The 18098-nt window shown below is 41.5% G+C and overlaps 1 protein-coding gene across 3 annotated transcripts in view; it reads left to right on the forward strand.

Annotated features, from left to right (window-relative positions):
- MYO16 (myosin XVI) overlaps window positions 1–18098 on the forward strand; it is a 394275-nt gene that overhangs the window by 204971 nt on the left and 171206 nt on the right. For all 3 annotated transcript variants that reach the window (XM_054050575.1, XM_054050567.1, XM_009560753.2), the window contains exons 12-15: window positions 524–589; window positions 3591–3718; window positions 14461–14566; window positions 16784–16901. In XM_054050575.1, coding sequence (XP_053906550.1) covers window positions 524–589; window positions 3591–3718; window positions 14461–14566; window positions 16784–16901 — 418 coding nt within the window. The remainder of the gene's footprint in view (window positions 1–523; window positions 590–3590; window positions 3719–14460; window positions 14567–16783; window positions 16902–18098) is intronic.

Consider the following 18098-nt stretch of genomic DNA (forward strand, 5'->3'; position numbering starts at 1 on the left):
AAATTAACTGTAAAAAAAAATTGACTAATAATATATACAGTTCAATTCCTCTATGGATAATATTCCATTATGAAGAACTGAGTTTTATTACAAGAAGAATAATTAGTGCTATTTGAATTGTAAATTTAGATATTAATTTAAAGTTACGAAGTTAAAAGCTCTGAATTTGTCAATTTTGTTTAATATGTTGAGAGCTTGGTTTTAGAAACTTTGCCAAATGTCCTTTCTGGAGGAAAACCATTAGCTTCCTTACAGATTTAATTTGTTATCATAGAATCATTAAAGTTGGAAAAGACCTCTAAGACCATTCTGTCCAACTGTCAGCCCAGCACCGCATAGAGTCATAGAATGGTTTGGGTTGGAAGGGACATTAAAGCCCATCCAATTCCAACCCCTTGTGATGGGCAGGGACACCTCGCACCAGACCAGGCTGCTCAAGGCCTCATCCAACCTGACTTTCCAGGATGGGGGCATCCACAACCATCATGCCTACTAAACTATGTCTTATATCTTCTTTTTTCAGACCTACATTGGTGACATACTGTTGCTGGTTAACCCATTTAAAGAACTTCCTATTTATTCTACCATGGTAAGCATTCTCTATTTAAAATATTAAAATGTTGATCTTCTTAAGTGGATTCATCCATTTCAATTGACAGGAAAAACCCACTAAAATTAATTAATGTAAGTACTCCTTTTTATGTTGGGAGCATTTTAGTTTTAAAGTTATAGCAGAAACATTTGAATTTCTTCCAAGATATCACTGTTCTTACTTTGTCTTATTTGTAAAACAGCCATTTGCTAATATTTTGTGTTATCAGTAGCACTCCCAATTGTTTAAAAACAGTTCCTGATGTATAACATGACTTGGGTGGTTTCTGCTACTGCCGAGCTTGTGATAACAATTCATGCAGTGGTTGAGCTCACATCCACTGTGTTATGGAGATAACAACCTTGAATGGAGCAGAAAAGCTCAAAATAGAATCATAGAGTCATAGAATCACTAGGTTGGAAGGGACCCACTGGATCATCGAGTCCAACCATTCCTAACACTCCCTAAACCACACCCCTCAGCACCTCATCCAGCGGTCCCTTAAACACCTCCAGGGAAGGTGACTCAACCACCTCCCTGGGCAGCTGTTCCAGTGCCCAATGACCCTTTCTGTGAAAATTTTTTTCCTGATGTCAAGCCTGACCCTCCCCTGGCGGAGCTTCAGGCCATTCCCCCTTGTCCTGTCCCCCTGTCACTTGGGAGAAGAGCCCAGCTCCCTCCTCTCCACAACCTCCTTTCAGGTAGTTGTAGAGAGCACTAAGGTCTCCCCTCAGCTTCCTCTTCTCCAGGCTAAACAACGCCAGTTCTCTCAGCCGCTCCTCATAAGACTTGTTCTCCAGCCCCTCTCCAGCTTCGTTGCTCTTCTCTGGACACACTCCAGAGCTTCAACATCCTTCTTGTGGTGAGAGGCCCAGAACTGAACACAGTACTCAAGGTGCGGTCTCACCAGTGCCGAGTACAGAGGGAGAATCCCCTCCCTGGACCTGCTGGTCACGCTGTTTCTGATCCAAACCAAGACGCCATTGGCCTTCTTGGCCACCTGGGCACACTGCTGGCTTATGTTCGGTTGGCTGCCAACCAACACACCCAGGTCCTTCTCCTCTAGGCAGCTTTCTAGCCAGACTTCTCCTAGTCTGTAGCACTGCAGAGGGTTGTTATGCCCCAAGTGCAGGACCCGGCATTTGGCCTTGTTAAACCTCATCCCATTGGTCTCAGCCCAGCGGTCCAGCCTGTTCAGATCCCTTTGCAGAACCTCCCTACCCTCCAGCAGATCCACACTTCCTCCCAGCTTAGTGTCATCTGCAAACTTGCTGAGGGTGCACTCAATGCCTTCATCCAGGTCATTGATAAAGACATTGAACAGAGCTGGACCCAGTACCGAGCCCTGAGGAACCCCACTTGTGACTGGCCTCCAGCTGGAGTTAACTCCATTGACCACCACTCTCTGGGCCCGGCCATCCAACCAGTTTTCAACCCAGGAGAGTGTGCGCCTGTCCAGGCCAGAGGCAGACAGTTTCTGCAGCAGAATGCTGTGAGAAACTGTGTCAAAGGCTTTACTGAAGTCCAAGAAGACTACTACATCCACAGCCTTTCCCCCACTCAGTAGTCAAGTCACTTTGTCATAGGAGGTGATCAGGTTAGTTTGGCAAGATCTGCCTTTTGTAAACCCGTGTTGACTGGGCCTGATCACCTGGTTCTCTTGCATGTGCTTCGTGATAACACTCAAGAGTACCTGTTCCATGACTTTCCCTGGCACTGAGGTCGGACTGACAGGCCTGTACTTCCCCAGATCCTCCCTGCAACCCTTCTTGTAGATGGGCAAAACGTCAGCCACCCTCCAGTCCAGTGGAACTTCCCCAGTCAGCCAGGACCGCTGGAAGATGATGGAAAGGGGATTGGAAAGGATATCCGCCAGCTCCTTTAGTACTCTTGGGTGGATCCCATCCAGCCCCATAGACTTGTGGGTGTCTAGCTGGGCAAGCAAGTCTCTAACCACCTCCTCTTGGATCATGGGAGCCACATTCTGCTCCTCTAACTCCTGTGTTTGTACACAGGGGGAACAACTTCCCTTACTATTAAAGACTGAGGCAAAGAAGACATTAAGTACCTCAGCTTTGTCTTCATCTTTGCAGGTGTTTTGATGTCTGCTTCATCCTCACTTGGCCAGTTTAGAGAAAGAGTGTTAGCATAGCTATTAATTTCATAGAATCATAGAATGATTTGGGTTGGAAGGGATCTTAAAGATCATCCAGTTCCACCCCCCCTGCCACATGCTGGGACACCTCCCACCAGAACTGGCTGCTCAAGGCACCACCCAACCTGATCTTCAACACTTCCAGGGATTGGGCAGCGGCAGCTTCCCTGGCCAACCTGTGCCAGTGTCTCACCACCCTCTTGGTGAAGATTTTCCTCCTAATGTCTAATCTAGATCTTCCCCCTTCCAATTTAGAGCCATTTCCCCTCATCCTATCACTCCATACCCTTGTAAAACGTCCCTCTCCAGCTTTCTTTTAGCCCCCTTCAGGTACTGGAAGGTGGCTTTAGTGTCTTCCAGGAGCCTTCTCCTCTCCAGGCCAAATCACAGAAGTTATTCTATGTTGTAGAAAGATTATTTGAGCAAGATGGCTCTGTCATGGAATAAAGAATTTGTTTATAACTTAAGCCTTTGATTGCAATTTCAACTTTTCATGGGATAATCATATTTCATTTTGCATGATTTTTACATCAAGACATTGGAGAGCTATAAACATGAGGTATAAAACAGTAACTTGCTAGGTTTTGTTATATGTAATGCAAAATCCAGTACTATAAAGCACTCCAGTCATGTTTAATTTTGTATCTTAATTTGATCATCTATGCTAACAGCTCTGTTTTCTTTAATTAAAACTGTCATAGATACTGTAATGCTACCACATCTATACATACAGAGATTGTGTTCATAGTGCTTAGAAAGCTTTACAGAAATCCCAGAATTAGCGTGATGAAACATTATTGCTTTGAAATTTATTGATCACGTTAATTTTCTACAATTTTTCAGGTCACCCAGCTTTACTTAAGTAACTCTGGAAAACTGTGTTCCTCACTTCCCCCACATATATTTTCCTGTGCTGAAAGAGCTTACCACATGCTATTCCAGGAGCAGCGCCCCCAGTGCTTTATCCTCAGGTGAAAATTTATCTTTCTATTAACTCATTTGTAACTCCTGCCTTCCAGCTGTTTCCCCCAGGACCCAGCAGCTGAGATTTCCATTTTAGTTTTTCCTCTAACTGATTGCTTTCTGTGTACTGATCTCTGTATCATACATTAGAGCAAAGTAGAACTGGAAAAGGTTTAATTATATCTCAAGTTCAGCAAGTCTCTTGGGGGATTGCCGCTCTATTTAGCTGTATCTAATTAGGAACAAAGAGTTAATGGTAAAGATTTCAAAACCGCTATGCGTGTTTGCGGATTAGAAACAGATTTCTAATAGAAACACTAATGACAATAAAAATGGAAAGTCCTTGACTAAATTCTAAATCTCTGACTTGGTGCGCCTGTATTGGAGCTTCCACCGTACCTCATGAGTTTGTGTGGCTATGAACTTGTAATTTAGCTTTCCAAGTTCAAATACTTTATTCACGGTGCTGTTTTGATGATAAATATCTTAAAGCTTGTGAATAAATATATTAGAGATCTCTAGTAAAACAGTTTCATCCAGATATGCCAGTTTTATAATGAGGAAACTTTTAATTCACTTAAAACTCTTGATCTCCAAATCTATTAATCCCTTTTCTTCCTTCACCCTAGCTGAAGGCAATGTGTTTGGTGAGTTTGGGTAGTTGCTAAAAGAAATTTTTTGCTCAGGCTTTTCACTTTGACAATTGCTGCGGCTGAAATATGGGCAGGGTTTGCAGAGCATCATGGGAAATGGATAGGAGAGGTGAGAAGACAGAAGGTTGACTTCTATTTGGCCAGAAATAAAGGGTGATCTGTTTGATAAACCTTGTAATTACTCTCGAGCTCCCCTAATTCTAAAGGAATTGAAGGCTATGAAATGGAAAGGATATGATACTAAAAAGCAGCTAATAATGCTTTTTTTAGAGTTGCAAGGTTTAAAATGAACGCATAAATACAATCGTATGTTTGCATTTTTATTGCATTCTGTTTATGTCAACACAGACTCCTGTGAGTATTTGAAATTCTGTATATTGTCTTCAAATACATCTGAATACTGTTAATAAATGTTTCTTTTAAAAGCATAGCTTACAAAAACTATCTAAGTTCCTAAATTATATTGTATAAATTAATTACATGAGGAACTGACTGTTAATTTCTTGAAACAAATGATAACCATTTTATAACCTAATCAGAGTGGAATAGCTACTTATTTGTCCAGTGAGCAGTGACATTTGAGCAGATGTACACACATTATTGGGAAATAATTACTGCATGTTCATATCTTGTTTAGGTATAATAATTTTAATCAAATAAGAACTATCCTAAGGTAGTGTTTTCAGCATTTTTTTCAAAGTAGGAACTTGGAACACAAGTAATGGATTAATATCTTCGAGAAGTTGCCTCTACATACAGACAGAGAAGAAGCAGAGAATAATACTTGCTCATACTTCATGAAAAAGGCTGACTGGCAAGTTAAAAGTTGTGCAGCAGTACACAAAGAATATTGTACTTAATACAAATGGCTTTGAAAGACTTGGGGGTGCTGACTGATGAGAAGCTTGACATGAGCTAGCAACGTGTGCTTGCAGCCCAGAGGGCCAACTGTGTCCAGGGCTGCATCAAAAGAATCGTGGCCAGCAGGGTGAGGGAGGTGATTCTGCCCCTCTATTCCTCTCTCGTGAGACCTCGTCTGGAGTATTGTGTCCAGTTCTGGAATCCTCAACATAAAAAGGAGATGGAGCTGCTGGAATGTGTCCAGAGAAGGGCTACAAAGATGATCAGAGGGCTGGAGCACCTCCCATACGTGGACAGGCTGAGACAGTTGGGCTTGTTCAGCCTGGAGAAGAGAAGGCTCCAAAGAGACCTTATAGTGACATTCCAGTACCTGAAGGGTCTTCAAGAAAGCTGGGAAGGGATTGTTTACAAAGGCTTGTAGTGATAGGATGAGGGGCAATGGTTATAAACTGGAGAGGGGCAGATTTAGACTGGACATAAGGAGGATTTTTTTTCATAATGAGAGTGGTGAGGGACTGACCCAGGCTGCCCAGGGAAGTTGTGCCTGCCCCATCCCTGGAGATGTTGAAAGCCAGGTTGGATGAGGCCTTAAGCAGCCTGATCCAGTCGGATGTCCCTGCCCATGGCAGGGGAGTTGGAACTGAATGATCTTTCAGATCCCTTCCAACTCAGGCTATTCTGTCTTCTTTGTAGCCCTCCTCACCAGACCCATTCCAGCAGCTCCATATCCTTCTTCTGTTGAGGATTCCAGAACTGGACACAGTACTTCAGAGGACGTCTCACAAGAGAGGAATAGAGGGGCAGAATCACCTTCCTCAACCTGCTGGCCGCACTTCTTTTGATGCAGCCCGGGATACAGTTGGCCTTCTGGGCTGTGAGTGCACACTGCCGGCTCATGTCGAGCTTCTCATCATCAACCTGAACCTCCAAGTCCTTCTCTGTCGGGCTGCTCTCAATCACATCATCTCCCAGTGTGTACTGAAACCAGGAATTGCCCCGACCCAGGGGTAGGACCTTGCACTTGGCTTTGTTGAACCTCATCAATAATAATCCAAGTTACTATTTACCCCCTTGGTGTCACCTGATCTTGTGTGTGTGCATGAACTTGTGTGTCGTCAAAATGGATTTCTGCTTTCTTGGTATTTCAGCTGTAAAACAACATTAGCTATCAGCAGAAGAGAAGCTATCAGCATGAGAGAGAGCTATCAGCAAGCAAGATAATTATCTACGCTAATAAACAGAATGGAAGAGGGATTGCTTTCTGTCATGTGGTATAGCATCCAGTCAGTTTTTCTTTGATTTTTCATTTGAAGATAGGATTGTGGAGAAGTTTTCAGGATCTAAGTTTGTTTTCCTATCAGAATCAGATAATTGCAATTCTGCACTTCTGAAGTACTTCAGGCTTTTGTGTTTTACTTTTTTTTCTCCAGTCTCTCCTATCAAGCGTACTCTTCATTCATGAGTAAGAAGTTCCATACAGGTTTGGCCAGGGGCAACAATCACTTCCTTATTCCTGATTGTCACACTATTTCTGAAACAACCCAGCAGGCCTTTTGTTTGCTTTTATTGTGAGTGAACCAAGTAAAAGTAGATTATCCCTGTGGGTATGCACTAGTCTCAATATATCACTTGATATCTATAAGATACACCATTGCGGCATTCGAGCACTGTTGACATTGCACATGCTGAGTACAATTTTGCCTTTTGTTGTCGTCATTTGGAAGTGAAACATGGTGCAATTATAGAATCATGGAATCATAAATTAGTTTGGGTTGGAACGAACCTTAAAGATCTTTCAGTTCCACCCCCCCCTTGCCATGGGCAGGGACACCTCTCACTGGACCAGGCTGCTCAAGGACACATCCAACCTGGACTTGAACACTTCCAGGGAGGGGTGCAGCCACAGCTTCCCTGGGCAACCTGTGCCAGGGTCTCACCACCCTCAGCGTGAAGCATTTCTTCCTAATGTCTAATCTAATCTTCCCCCTTCCAATTTAAAGCCATTCCTCCTCATCCTATCACTCCACGCCCTTGTGAAAAGTCCATCCCCAGCTTTCTTGGAGGGCCTCTTCAGGATCTGAAAGGCTGCTCTAAGGTCTCCCCAGAGCCTACTCTTTTCCAGGCTGAACAACCCCAACTCTCTCAGCCTGTCTTAATAGCAGAGGTGCTCCAGGCCTCAGAAAATTTCTTGGCCTCTTCTGGGATTGATTCAACAGTTCTATGTCTTCTTCTGTTGGGGTTTCCAGAACTGGATGCAGTACTCTAGGTGGGATTTCACCTTATTTATTTATTTATTCTTTCTTTCCTTATATTTATTATTTTTATTATTTATTTATTATTAATTAATTATTTATTGTTATCATAGAATAAAACTCTCAAATCTTTGTTTATTTTTAGGTCCACTTTACTTTTACTTGTAGTAATACTTTATAGTGTAAGTAATTTTTCAGTATAAATTAAAAGCATAATTACGCTTCAGATTTATTGTGAAGACTTTACGTTGAGAGGAGGCCATTGTTTTGATGTACATGTTGTGACATGGTATGGGCTAGTGAGAATAGGAACTATACCAGTATTTTAGTTTTCATGTGTAATCCTCAAAATATGTTTAGCTTAACTATTGACAGCCAGAGAAGGATCAAGTGACTTTAAAATCCAGTAATTTTTTTATAGAAGTCTTTTCTTCTCAGTGCATCAAGATGTCCACAGTCATTTCAAGGAGACTTGGAAGAATATTAAAAAAATATACCCTTATTCATGCCAATTCTGTCATCTCCCTCAAGCTCCGAAGCTTGGTTATTTTATGGAGATAAAGTTGATTTTCTATTAGCCATGGTTTTCAGTTTGTTTTCTTTTTCTACTGAAGAGTAATTACAAAAAGATACTTCCCATGAGTTTAGTGGCCATTACTAATGATTCATGAATTACTCTTTTATTGGACACATACTGTTGCTAATGAATTCTGCATGCAGCTAAACCCTTAATGATGGTGTTTTTCTTAGTCTAGTCATTTTTGCCTCCCACATTTTCCAAAGAGATGGTAATGAAGAGAGATGAAGGCACCTGGATTTGTCTGAGTTGGAACTTAGGTCCAAAGCTATGGTCTTTGAAACCCTTGTTAAATTACTAGGCTCTGCTTTCTGAACTCAAATTACAACTTCAATTTTCAGCCCATTTGTGTGTTCAGAAGAGGTTCATAGTTTCTGTCAGGGCAGAGTCTTACAGTACTATTTATTTCATGCTTAAGCCTGACGAGGATCCAGGAATTTTACATTTCTGTATCAAAATCCCTTACAACAAGCTTTCTCAAAGCTTTGCTAGCTTACATCATTGAGATCAGAATCTTTATAAATTAGACTTTCATCTATTTGAACAGGGCTTACTGTATTGCCCTGTTCTCGCTCTCTCTCTCTAATTTAACTTCCATCTGGGTTTTGTTTATTTGTTTTGTTTTACTCTTTGTCTCTAGTGATATATTTAGGGTAGAAGCCCTTCAGGGACAGATCTTTTCTATGTTGTAGTCTTAGCCAGATATGGTTGGAGTCTCCTGACACTACACAGATGATTATGATAATGTCAGTGATTAAATATATGGAAGCAGAGACACCACCCTTTTGTTTGGGAATAACCAACAGAGATTTTACAATGAGTGCTTCTGTGATCACAGGGAAAGGGTTTGTAGCTGTAGGTCTACAGTGGCTTCCCCCAAGCGCAAAAATCAAGCTAATAAGAAGTCATCAATTCTGTCATGAGTGTGGCTGTTCCCAGAGCACTAAGCTAACTGCTGTTTGCGTGATGTAAAAGACTGATTCCTTTTGGCTGCCTTAAACCACTTGTTTTGCTGCCTCCAATCACTTTTTTCTGTCTTAAACCGCTGTTGGGGCTGCAGCAGAGACGGTGTCCTTCAACACCTCATCTCACTCTTGCAAGCAGCCCAGCTGTGCTTGCTGCCCAGGGAGGTCATGCTGTGACCTTGCCATTAAGGGAGAGCTGGGGCAGAATGATACCTTGGACCCTTAAGCTCCCCGAAACTCACTTCCAGAACTTTCCTAGAAGGAGCACTTCACTGGCCCACCAAAAATCTATAAATGATGCTATAGAAGAGGGGACATTGGGAGCAGCGTACCCACCACCCTGGAGCCCAGGTGCACTTTCTTTCTTTCTTTCTTTCTTTCTTTCTTTCTTTCTTTCTTTCTTTCTTTCTTTCTTTCTTTCTTTCTTTCTTTCTTTCTTTCTTTCTTTCTTTCTTTCTTTCTTTCTTTCTTTCTTTCTTTCTTTCTTTCTCTCTTTCTCTCTTTCTTTCTTTCTCTCTTTCTTTCTTTCTCTCTTTCTCTCTTTCTTTCTTTCTTTCTCTCTTTCTTCCTCTCTTTCTTTCTCTTTCTCTCTCTTTCTTTCTCTCTTTCTCTCTTTCCTTCTCTCTTTCTCTCTTTCTCACTTTCTCTCTTTCTCTCTTTCTCTTTCTCTCTCTCTTTCTCTCTTTCTCTCTTTCTCTTTCTCTTTTTCTCTCTTTCTCTCTCTCTTTCTCTCTTTCTCTCTTTCTCTCTTTCTCTCTTTCTCTCTCTCTTTCTCTCTTTTTCTCTCTTTCTCTCTCTCTTTCTCTCTTTCTCTCTTTCTCTCTTTCTCTCTCTCTTTCTTTCTCTTTCTTTCTCTTTCTCTCTTTCTCTCTTTTTCTCTCTCTTTCTGTCTTTCTTTCTCTTTCTTTCTTTCTTTCTCTCTTTCTTTCTCTCTTTCTCTCTTTCTCTCTTTCTTTCTCTCTTTCTTTCTCTTTCTTTCTTTCTTTCTTTCTTTCTTTCTTTCTTTCTTTCTTTCTCTCTTTCTCTTTATCTCTTTCTCTCTCTCTCTTTCTCTTTTTCTCTCTCTTTCTCTCTCTCTTTCTCTCTCTTTCTCTTTCTTTCTTTCTTTCTTTCTTTCTTTCTTTCTTTCTTTCTTTCTTTCTATGAGTAGTGAACCCATAAATTTTACCGGGAGATCCAGAGTCTTACCCTGATGACCCCTGGACTATCTAGATTGGGTTGTGACACATAAACAGCATAGGCTTGCGCTGAACGAAGACAACTTATGTAGCATCATCACCTAATATTTAGCTTTTGTTTTCTGTGCCTAAAGACACTGTGGTATGGAAATGTTCCCACCTTTCTGCAGCAGACAGAACTTGGCATGGATCAGATCACCCTAAGAGCACTTAGTAGAAGGCAAGCTTCTAGACCAAGGGCAAGATGAAGAAAAGTTTCCAACATGTAATTAAAATATGAGAAAAAAAATCAAATAGAAACCAACAAAATTATTGATCAAGTGTGAAATGTTTTTCCCTAACAGCAAGATTTTTTGTAAGGCGTTGCTCATGAGCGAAACAGACTTAGCAAATCTTGAGTTTTCCTATTATAGCTGCTTTGGAGACTTGGCAAAAAAACCTGGAGGCCCCAATTAATAAACAGCAAATATCGATCTCTGAGGTATTTCCTTAAAGACCTGGAAGAACACTTCTGTCGCAGTATATATCCTGGAGTTAACTTAGAAGCAGTGCAGTCCTTTGCAGGGAAAATGAAGTGTTTCTTTTTAAAGATCATTCTCTAATATAAGGAAATCTGTTGTTTTGCCACTTAAATTAAAAGGTATGGAGTGTTGAGATATTTACTGCTCAGTTTAGTGGTAGAATTCTTCTGTCTTCCGTTACACGATTCAGTGAAAATGCCAATCTAGCATTGCCAAACTTGCTTTGCACTACATGAGTTCGATTTTTGTCTCTCTGACACATCAGCTCTCTGCTTTTTCTGCTCCCTTTGCTTCATGCAGGTTGACTGGCTCTCCCCAAGCAGCAAAGTAGATGATGTATAATTACATATATATATTCATATTGAGTGTACTAATCTTAGTAAGTTCACAGACGACACTAAGCTGGGTAGAAGTGTCAATCTGCTTGAGGGTAGTCACTCTAAACCCTTCAGCCTGTTTCTTGCCCTCAGGCAGATCAACAGTTCCACCCAACTTAGTATCATCTCCAAACTTATCGAAGGTGCAATAACTTACTTGCTTCCTTGTCTTCTGAAGGTTTGCCCTTGATTTCTTCCATGGCGTTACCATGTTCCAAGAGTTTTTTTTCTTTTTTTTCCAAGTCAATTTATGTCTGGTTGAGTGTTCACTCACTGAAGTTGAGTGAGTAAAAAACAGGAAAGCATTTGGCCAAATTATTGGTAGAGTTTACTACCAGTTATTCACAATGACTTTTGGTTTAAGGTGAGTCACCATCAGAATACAATAACATTATGTTATGCTATGTGGATGCCCCCTCACTGGAGGTGTTCGAGGCCAGGATGGATGGGGCCTTGGGCAGCCCGATCTACTGGAAGGTGTCTCTGCCTATAGCAGGGGGATTGGAACTGGGTGATCTTTAAGGTCCCTTCCAACCCAAACCATTCTATGATTCTATGATTCTGATTCTAAAATTAATAGTTGAGCTGAGAATGTCAAATCATTGTAGCCGTGTCTCTGCACTTTTTAGGAAACAGCAGTCTTGAGAAGGAACGTTCAGGAAGGGACAGAAAATTCCCACTTTGTGCATCCTTGCCTGTGCTCTCTGGACCACAGTTAGCTTGCAGGGAAAAAGAAAACGGAGTTTATTTTAGAAGTGACAAAAAAAAATTGGTAAATGTGAAACTCGTAGTGAATACTCCATTTCCTTTGTTTAAGGATGTAATTTCCTGGTTTTAATTATAATTTGCATGCCTGCTTTGTAATACTTGAAAGCAATCAAGTTTTTGGCAGATGTATTTGGGCCTTAGGAAGCAAAATAATAAATACTACAATTTGCTCAGCCTTCAGAATGATACAAATATTTATCTTCTGGATGTAAAGGACTGTACACATTGCACAAGATGTGAGTTGTCCCAAACTATGAATTATCTAGTGGGGTGTGTCCTGGCCCATGGCAGGGGGCTTGAAACTGGATGATCTTTAAGGTCCCTTCCAACTTGAACTGTTCTATGATTTCAGATCTGATTTTCAAAAATATGTGAACATTTTTGCTCAGCGGCATCATCTGTGGCTGTCCTAGACTTCATAGATGTTTGAACTTCAGAGAAGTTCTCAAACAGCTGAAATAACCGAAGAGCCACTGTTGCTAATCTTTTGGTGACTTGTGATAGAGTGATAGCAGGTTGCAGCTGTGATTTTGGATTATGTATGTTGTGGAAAGAAAGTTATTTCATCATTGTGACAAACAGGTGCTAGTGAAGTGGCCACTTTGACTGGGCAATATGTGGAAGGGCAGTGGGGAAAACAGGTGGTGAGATAAGTTTATATCATTTTTTAATATAGGTTTATATAGGTTTAATGGCTTTAAATTGGAGGGGGGAAGATTTAGATTAGACATTAGGAAGAAATTCTTCACCATGAGGGTGGTGAGGCACTGGCACAGGTTGCCCAGGGAGGTTGTGGTTGCCCCATCCATGGAGGTGTGCAAGACCAGATGGGACAGGGCCTTGAGCAACCTGATCTAGTTGGAGGTGCACCTGGCCATGGCAGGGGGATCGGAACTAGATTTTCCAACCCAACACATTCCATGATTCTATATGTGCCTGCAAGCTCATTGAATTTCTGTGTAATACAGGCATAAGATCCGTGACTTGGAAGAGTACTAGATATTTCTAAGGAAGGAGTATGATGTTTCACTTTTTTCTGTTCCTGTTAGTGATAACAGGCAAAGGCAAATGGAATTAGACTCTACCATTATAAAGAAAGCTAATGCTACTTCTTAAATCAGAAGCAGCACGGTACAATTAGGATTTGGAGAGTAAATTCATCATGAAAAGGGAGGACATGCATGCAGATATTAAAGGGTGACATTGAGTATCATCAGACTTTTGAAACTGTCAAAAAGCCAGAAGCTGAAGACCTGGAGAAGGGATAGTGCACTGAGGAAACTCATTGTCAGTCCTGTAGGGATATGTTTCACATTAGCTGTGACAGTGACCTCCTTTAACTTCACATGATTTCCTTCATTGTAAGACCTGGTTTTGTGACCTGTTATTTGAGGTCTTTGCATAACATATATCCAGGTTACAATCCTTTGCAGCCTTGGACCACAGACCTCCTACTGATGCCAACAATAGTTTGAAGTCCTGGATCAGACTTCAGCTTGTTATAGGAACAGGAATGATGTAGATAAAAACAGTTTGACAGATCACATATAGTGCTAAGAGGTCTGCCTTGTCACCTATGACCAGAGTTTACCAGGCAAACAAACAGGCTATTCACTAGGGCTTTGTGTATGTCCTGTAAGAGTTGAATGATGTTAAATGGTGCAGAGATCCCATCCCTGTCTGAGTCTGAAGAACTTATTCGCGCTTTTGTTTCTTCCTTTGAAGACTGATTTATGCTTTCAGAGGGCTACAAAGATGATAAGAGGGCTGGAGCACCTCCCATTGGAGGACAGGCTGAAAGAGTTGAAGTTGTTCAGCCTGGAGAAGAGAAGGCTCCAAGCAGACCTTGTAGCGACCTTCCAGTACCTGAAGGGGGCTACAAGAAAGCTGTGGAGGGACTGTTTCCAAAGGCTTGTAGTGATAGAAGTAGAGGCAATGGGTATAAATTGGAGAGGGGTAGATTTAGACTAGACATAAGGAGGAATTTCTTCATGATAAGAGTGGTGAGGCACTGGCACAGGCTGGCCGGGGAAGCTGTGGTTGCCCCATCCCTGGAAGTGTTCAAGGTCAGGTTGGATGAGGCCTTGGGCAGCCTGATCTAGTGGGAGGTGTTCCTGACCATGGCAGGGGGGTTGGAACTGGATGGTCTTTAAGGTCCCTTCCAACCCAAACTATTCCTTGACTATGATTCTATGATTAACACAGCAGTATTTTCCCATCCGTGAAGAGGATGAGGCAGTACCAGCAGGCTCCTTTTCTAGACAAAAGATAAAGAAGGAGGTAAAATCTTTGCTAGAAATACCTTAGAAATACCTTGAAAGCTTTAGGTTTGATTGGCTTGGTTTGTGGTATAAGAATATGACTTGACAGCTCTGACAGCCCTCATGAACATAGACAGTAAGCCAGTCTACCTCCTACGTTCTGTTCTTTATTATTTGCCTTCCATATAACTTCTGCTATTTGAAAAGAAAGTTTGACTGTGAAATCTTAAATCTATTCCAACAGAGCTAGAAGAGAACACAAATAACATTTCATTTCAAAAGTGAAAATAACCATGATTTCCCTCTCTTTTTTTTTTTTTTGCCTGTCGTCTTGCAGTGGAGAAAGTGGTTCTGGGAAGACTGAAGCCTGCAAACAGATAGTGAAGCATCTCGCTTGCAGGGCAAGCTCCAGCAGAAATATCTTTGAAATAAAGATGAAACATGTAAGTGGCAATCTGATCACTGAGTAGAACAAAGCAAAAATCTGGCCTCTTAGGTAGTCAAAGATATTTGATCTGCTACGCAGTAGATTGTGAAGAGTTTTTACCAGTGAAGTCAGAGCAGGTTTCTTTCCTTGAGCTGACTTTAATGGGGACAGGATTAAGCTTATAGTGATATTATAAGAGGAAATACCAGTACCTGAATGGAGCCTCCAAGAAAGCTGGGAGGGACTGTTTGCAAAGGTTTGTAGTGATAGGACTAGGAGGAATGGCTGTAAACTGGAGAAGGGCAGATTTAGACTAGACATAAGGAAGAATTTCTTCACGATGAGGGTGGTGAGGCACTGGCCCGGGTTGGTTAGGGAAGTTGTGGCTGCCCCATCCCTGGAGGTGTTCAAGGCCAGGTTGGATGGGGAGACTGATCCAGTGGGAGGTGTCCCTGCCCATGTCAGAGGGGTTGGAACTGGATGATCTTTAAGGTCACATCCAACCCAAACCATTCTATGATTTTATGAATCTATAGAAAGACACTTTGGATTAGCTCAGATGGGACACCTGACTTCAGTGAAGGTAGATGGAACAGATCTCGCCCATGGGAAATCAAGTAAAGATTCTGGTTTATTGTCTTTTAAGGTGCTTTGACGAACACAGTAGCCTGAATTTATTCTTGCTGCAGTTATGCATAGCAACATTAAAGTTAATAAAGCTGCACGAGCTAAGCCAAGTGCTGAATTAGCCTTGTGAGCAATTACATCCTAAAAAATGCTGCTGGAGTGGAACCAAGACTCGATTGACTAGTTTTCTGCTGCCACCTACTGCATAACTAGCTGCTTCAATGAATAATTCTGAGAAGTCTGATTTTTTGGATCTTCTGTCTCTAAGACTGGAGCCACACAGTATCTGTGTCACTCCACAGACCTCTTCCCTCCTACCTCTGCTCATCTAGGTCATCCAGATTCATCAAACCACTGTTATATCAGAACAAGAGTCTATTGAGACCATACGACAGTTGATTTTTTAGGAGGTAAAAGAGGAAAGTGCTGAAGAGAATCCGTTTTACTTAAGAAAATAGCAAAACCAGAAAAGGTAAAACCATACAAAACATGAAATAAATATGACATATTTAATACTTTTTATTATTATTTTCAATTTTTAATCTTTTAAAAATAAGAGATGGCTCGAGTGAGACCTTAGAGCATTCTTCCAGAAGGGGGCCTCCAAGAAAGCTGGAGAAGGACCTTTTATAAGGACATGGAGTGACAGAGCGAGGGGGAATGGCTTTACATTGGAAGTGGGAAGATTTAGACTAGACATTAGGAAGAAATTCTGGATGGTGAGGGTGGTGAGATGCTGGCACAGGTTTCCCAGGAAAACTGTGGATGCCCCCTTCCTGGAGGTGTTGAAAGTCTGGTTGAATGGGGTGTTGAGCAGCGTGATCTGGTGGGAGGTGTCCCTGCCCATGGCAGGGGTGTTGGAACTGTATGATCTTTAAGGTCCCTTCCAACCCAAACCATTTTATGATGCTATGATTCTATTAAATGTGTTGGTGAGAGATGCCATATAAAAAGGTCAGAATCGATTTTTTTCCTCAATTTTTCACTAGTAAAATCCTAAAGTAATTCTATTTGAAACCAAAAATTTGCCATTTCTGACATCGTCTAAAGTGTGTAAATTCCTTTGTTTGGTTAATAATATTGACTGACTGTAACATTAAAAACATAACTGCCTTCAAAGATATTAATCTTTTTGCTAAGCATGCCAGCTCTGAGAAATGACTGCAGTCACTTATTTCCAAACCACCTGCAAGGACAAGGCTCATATGTGAGCTGTTGTCTTTCCTCTTCCCTTTACAGCTTCCACTTTTCTGACAGCACCTTTTTTGTTTTTCCTTTTGAACTATCTTGCTTTAACTTCTATTTATCATAGCATCATAGAATCATAGAATAGTTTGGGTATGAAGGGACCTTAAACATCATCCAGTTCCAACCTCCTGCCATGGGCAGGGACACTTCCATTAGATCAGGCTGCCCAAGGCCCCATCAGTCTGGCCTTGAACACCTCCAGGGATGGAGAAAAACCTTAGCATTCAATAAATTCCAAGCTGAAAAATAGCCTTTCCCCCCTGCCAAGTTATTCATCACAAACCAATCTCAATCATGTTTACTTCAATATCTTTCTGTTTATTTTTTATCTTATTACTTCCCTACGGTTGTCTTGCAGGTAAACTGTATCTTGGAGGCCTTTGGACATGCTAAGACACCCTTGAATTATTTCTCCAGCTGTTTTATAAAATATTTTGAGTTACAGTTTTGTGAGAAGACAAAAACATTAGTGGCAGGTAAGTATTATTTAATCTGTCCAATGCTTTTATTTTGATAGAGCTTACAGACAAAGTAGACCATAGAATCATAGTTTGGGTTGGAAGGGACCTTAAAGATCATCCAGTTCCAACGCCCCTGCCATGGAAAGGGACACGTCCCACTAAATCAGACTGCCCAAGGCCCATCCAACCTCGCCTTGAACATGACCAGGGGTGGGGCAGCCACAACCTCTCTGGGCAACCTGTGCCAGTGCCTCACCACTCTCATTGTGAAGAAATTCCTCCTTACGTCTAGTCTAAATCTGCCCCCCTCCAGTTTATACCCATTGTCCCTCATCCTATCACTACGAGCCCTTGTGAACAGTCCCTCCCCAGCTTTCTTGTAGGCCCCCTTCAGGTACTGGAAGGTTGCTATAACGTCTGCTTGGAGCCTTCTCTTCTCCAGGCTGAACAACCCTAACTCTCTCAGCCTGTCCTCACATGGGAGGTGCTCCTCTGATTATCTTTGTAGCCCTCCTCTGCACCCGTTCCAACAGCTCCATATCCTTCTTACGTTGAGGATTCCAGAACTGGACACTATAATCCAGATGAGGTCTCACAGGAGAGGAATAGATCAGGGATCCCAGTGTGCCATACATAGAGTTAGGCATCAATGGCCTTAAAGTACTTGAAAGAGGTGAGGGGGTTTAGAGATAGTCAGAGGAAGATGTTTGATAGTGCTTGAATTAATAGCTTGTCAACACTAGTGTGCAGTATTAAGAGGGAGAACCCTGTTCTGTACAACCACAAGGTGGCAGAGAAAGACCGTGAGAAAAAAAGGTTGATGCCACTGATTCCTTTTAAATTTCCCAGGAAATCGCATTTCCCTTTGCACCTGAGATTAGCGAAGTGAGACAAATCTGTTGCTTTACAGTGAAATAAAAGTAACAACGAGATTAATTTTTGCCTTTGTATCTAACACTGTATTGGGTATTTGAAGTGTCCCTTAAATAAGTGATGAACCCTTCTATTTAGCGTAAACAAATTGCAAGCATCCTCTGTAATACTGAAAATAAAAGTAATTTATTGCTGCTTTGAGCTTCTTCTAAAGGAGCTAGGAATCATACTAATGTTTACTCTCGTTAGAGGTAAGACAGTGTGAGATTTGTGTCTGCTTTCAGTGCAAGTTTAATACACAAATTAATTATCTGTCCTACCACTCCTCAGATATTTAGG

Source organism: Cuculus canorus, chromosome 1 (assembly GCF_017976375.1).
Source record: "Cuculus canorus isolate bCucCan1 chromosome 1, bCucCan1.pri, whole genome shotgun sequence".
NCBI classification, from domain to species: domain Eukaryota; kingdom Metazoa; phylum Chordata; class Aves; order Cuculiformes; family Cuculidae; genus Cuculus; species Cuculus canorus.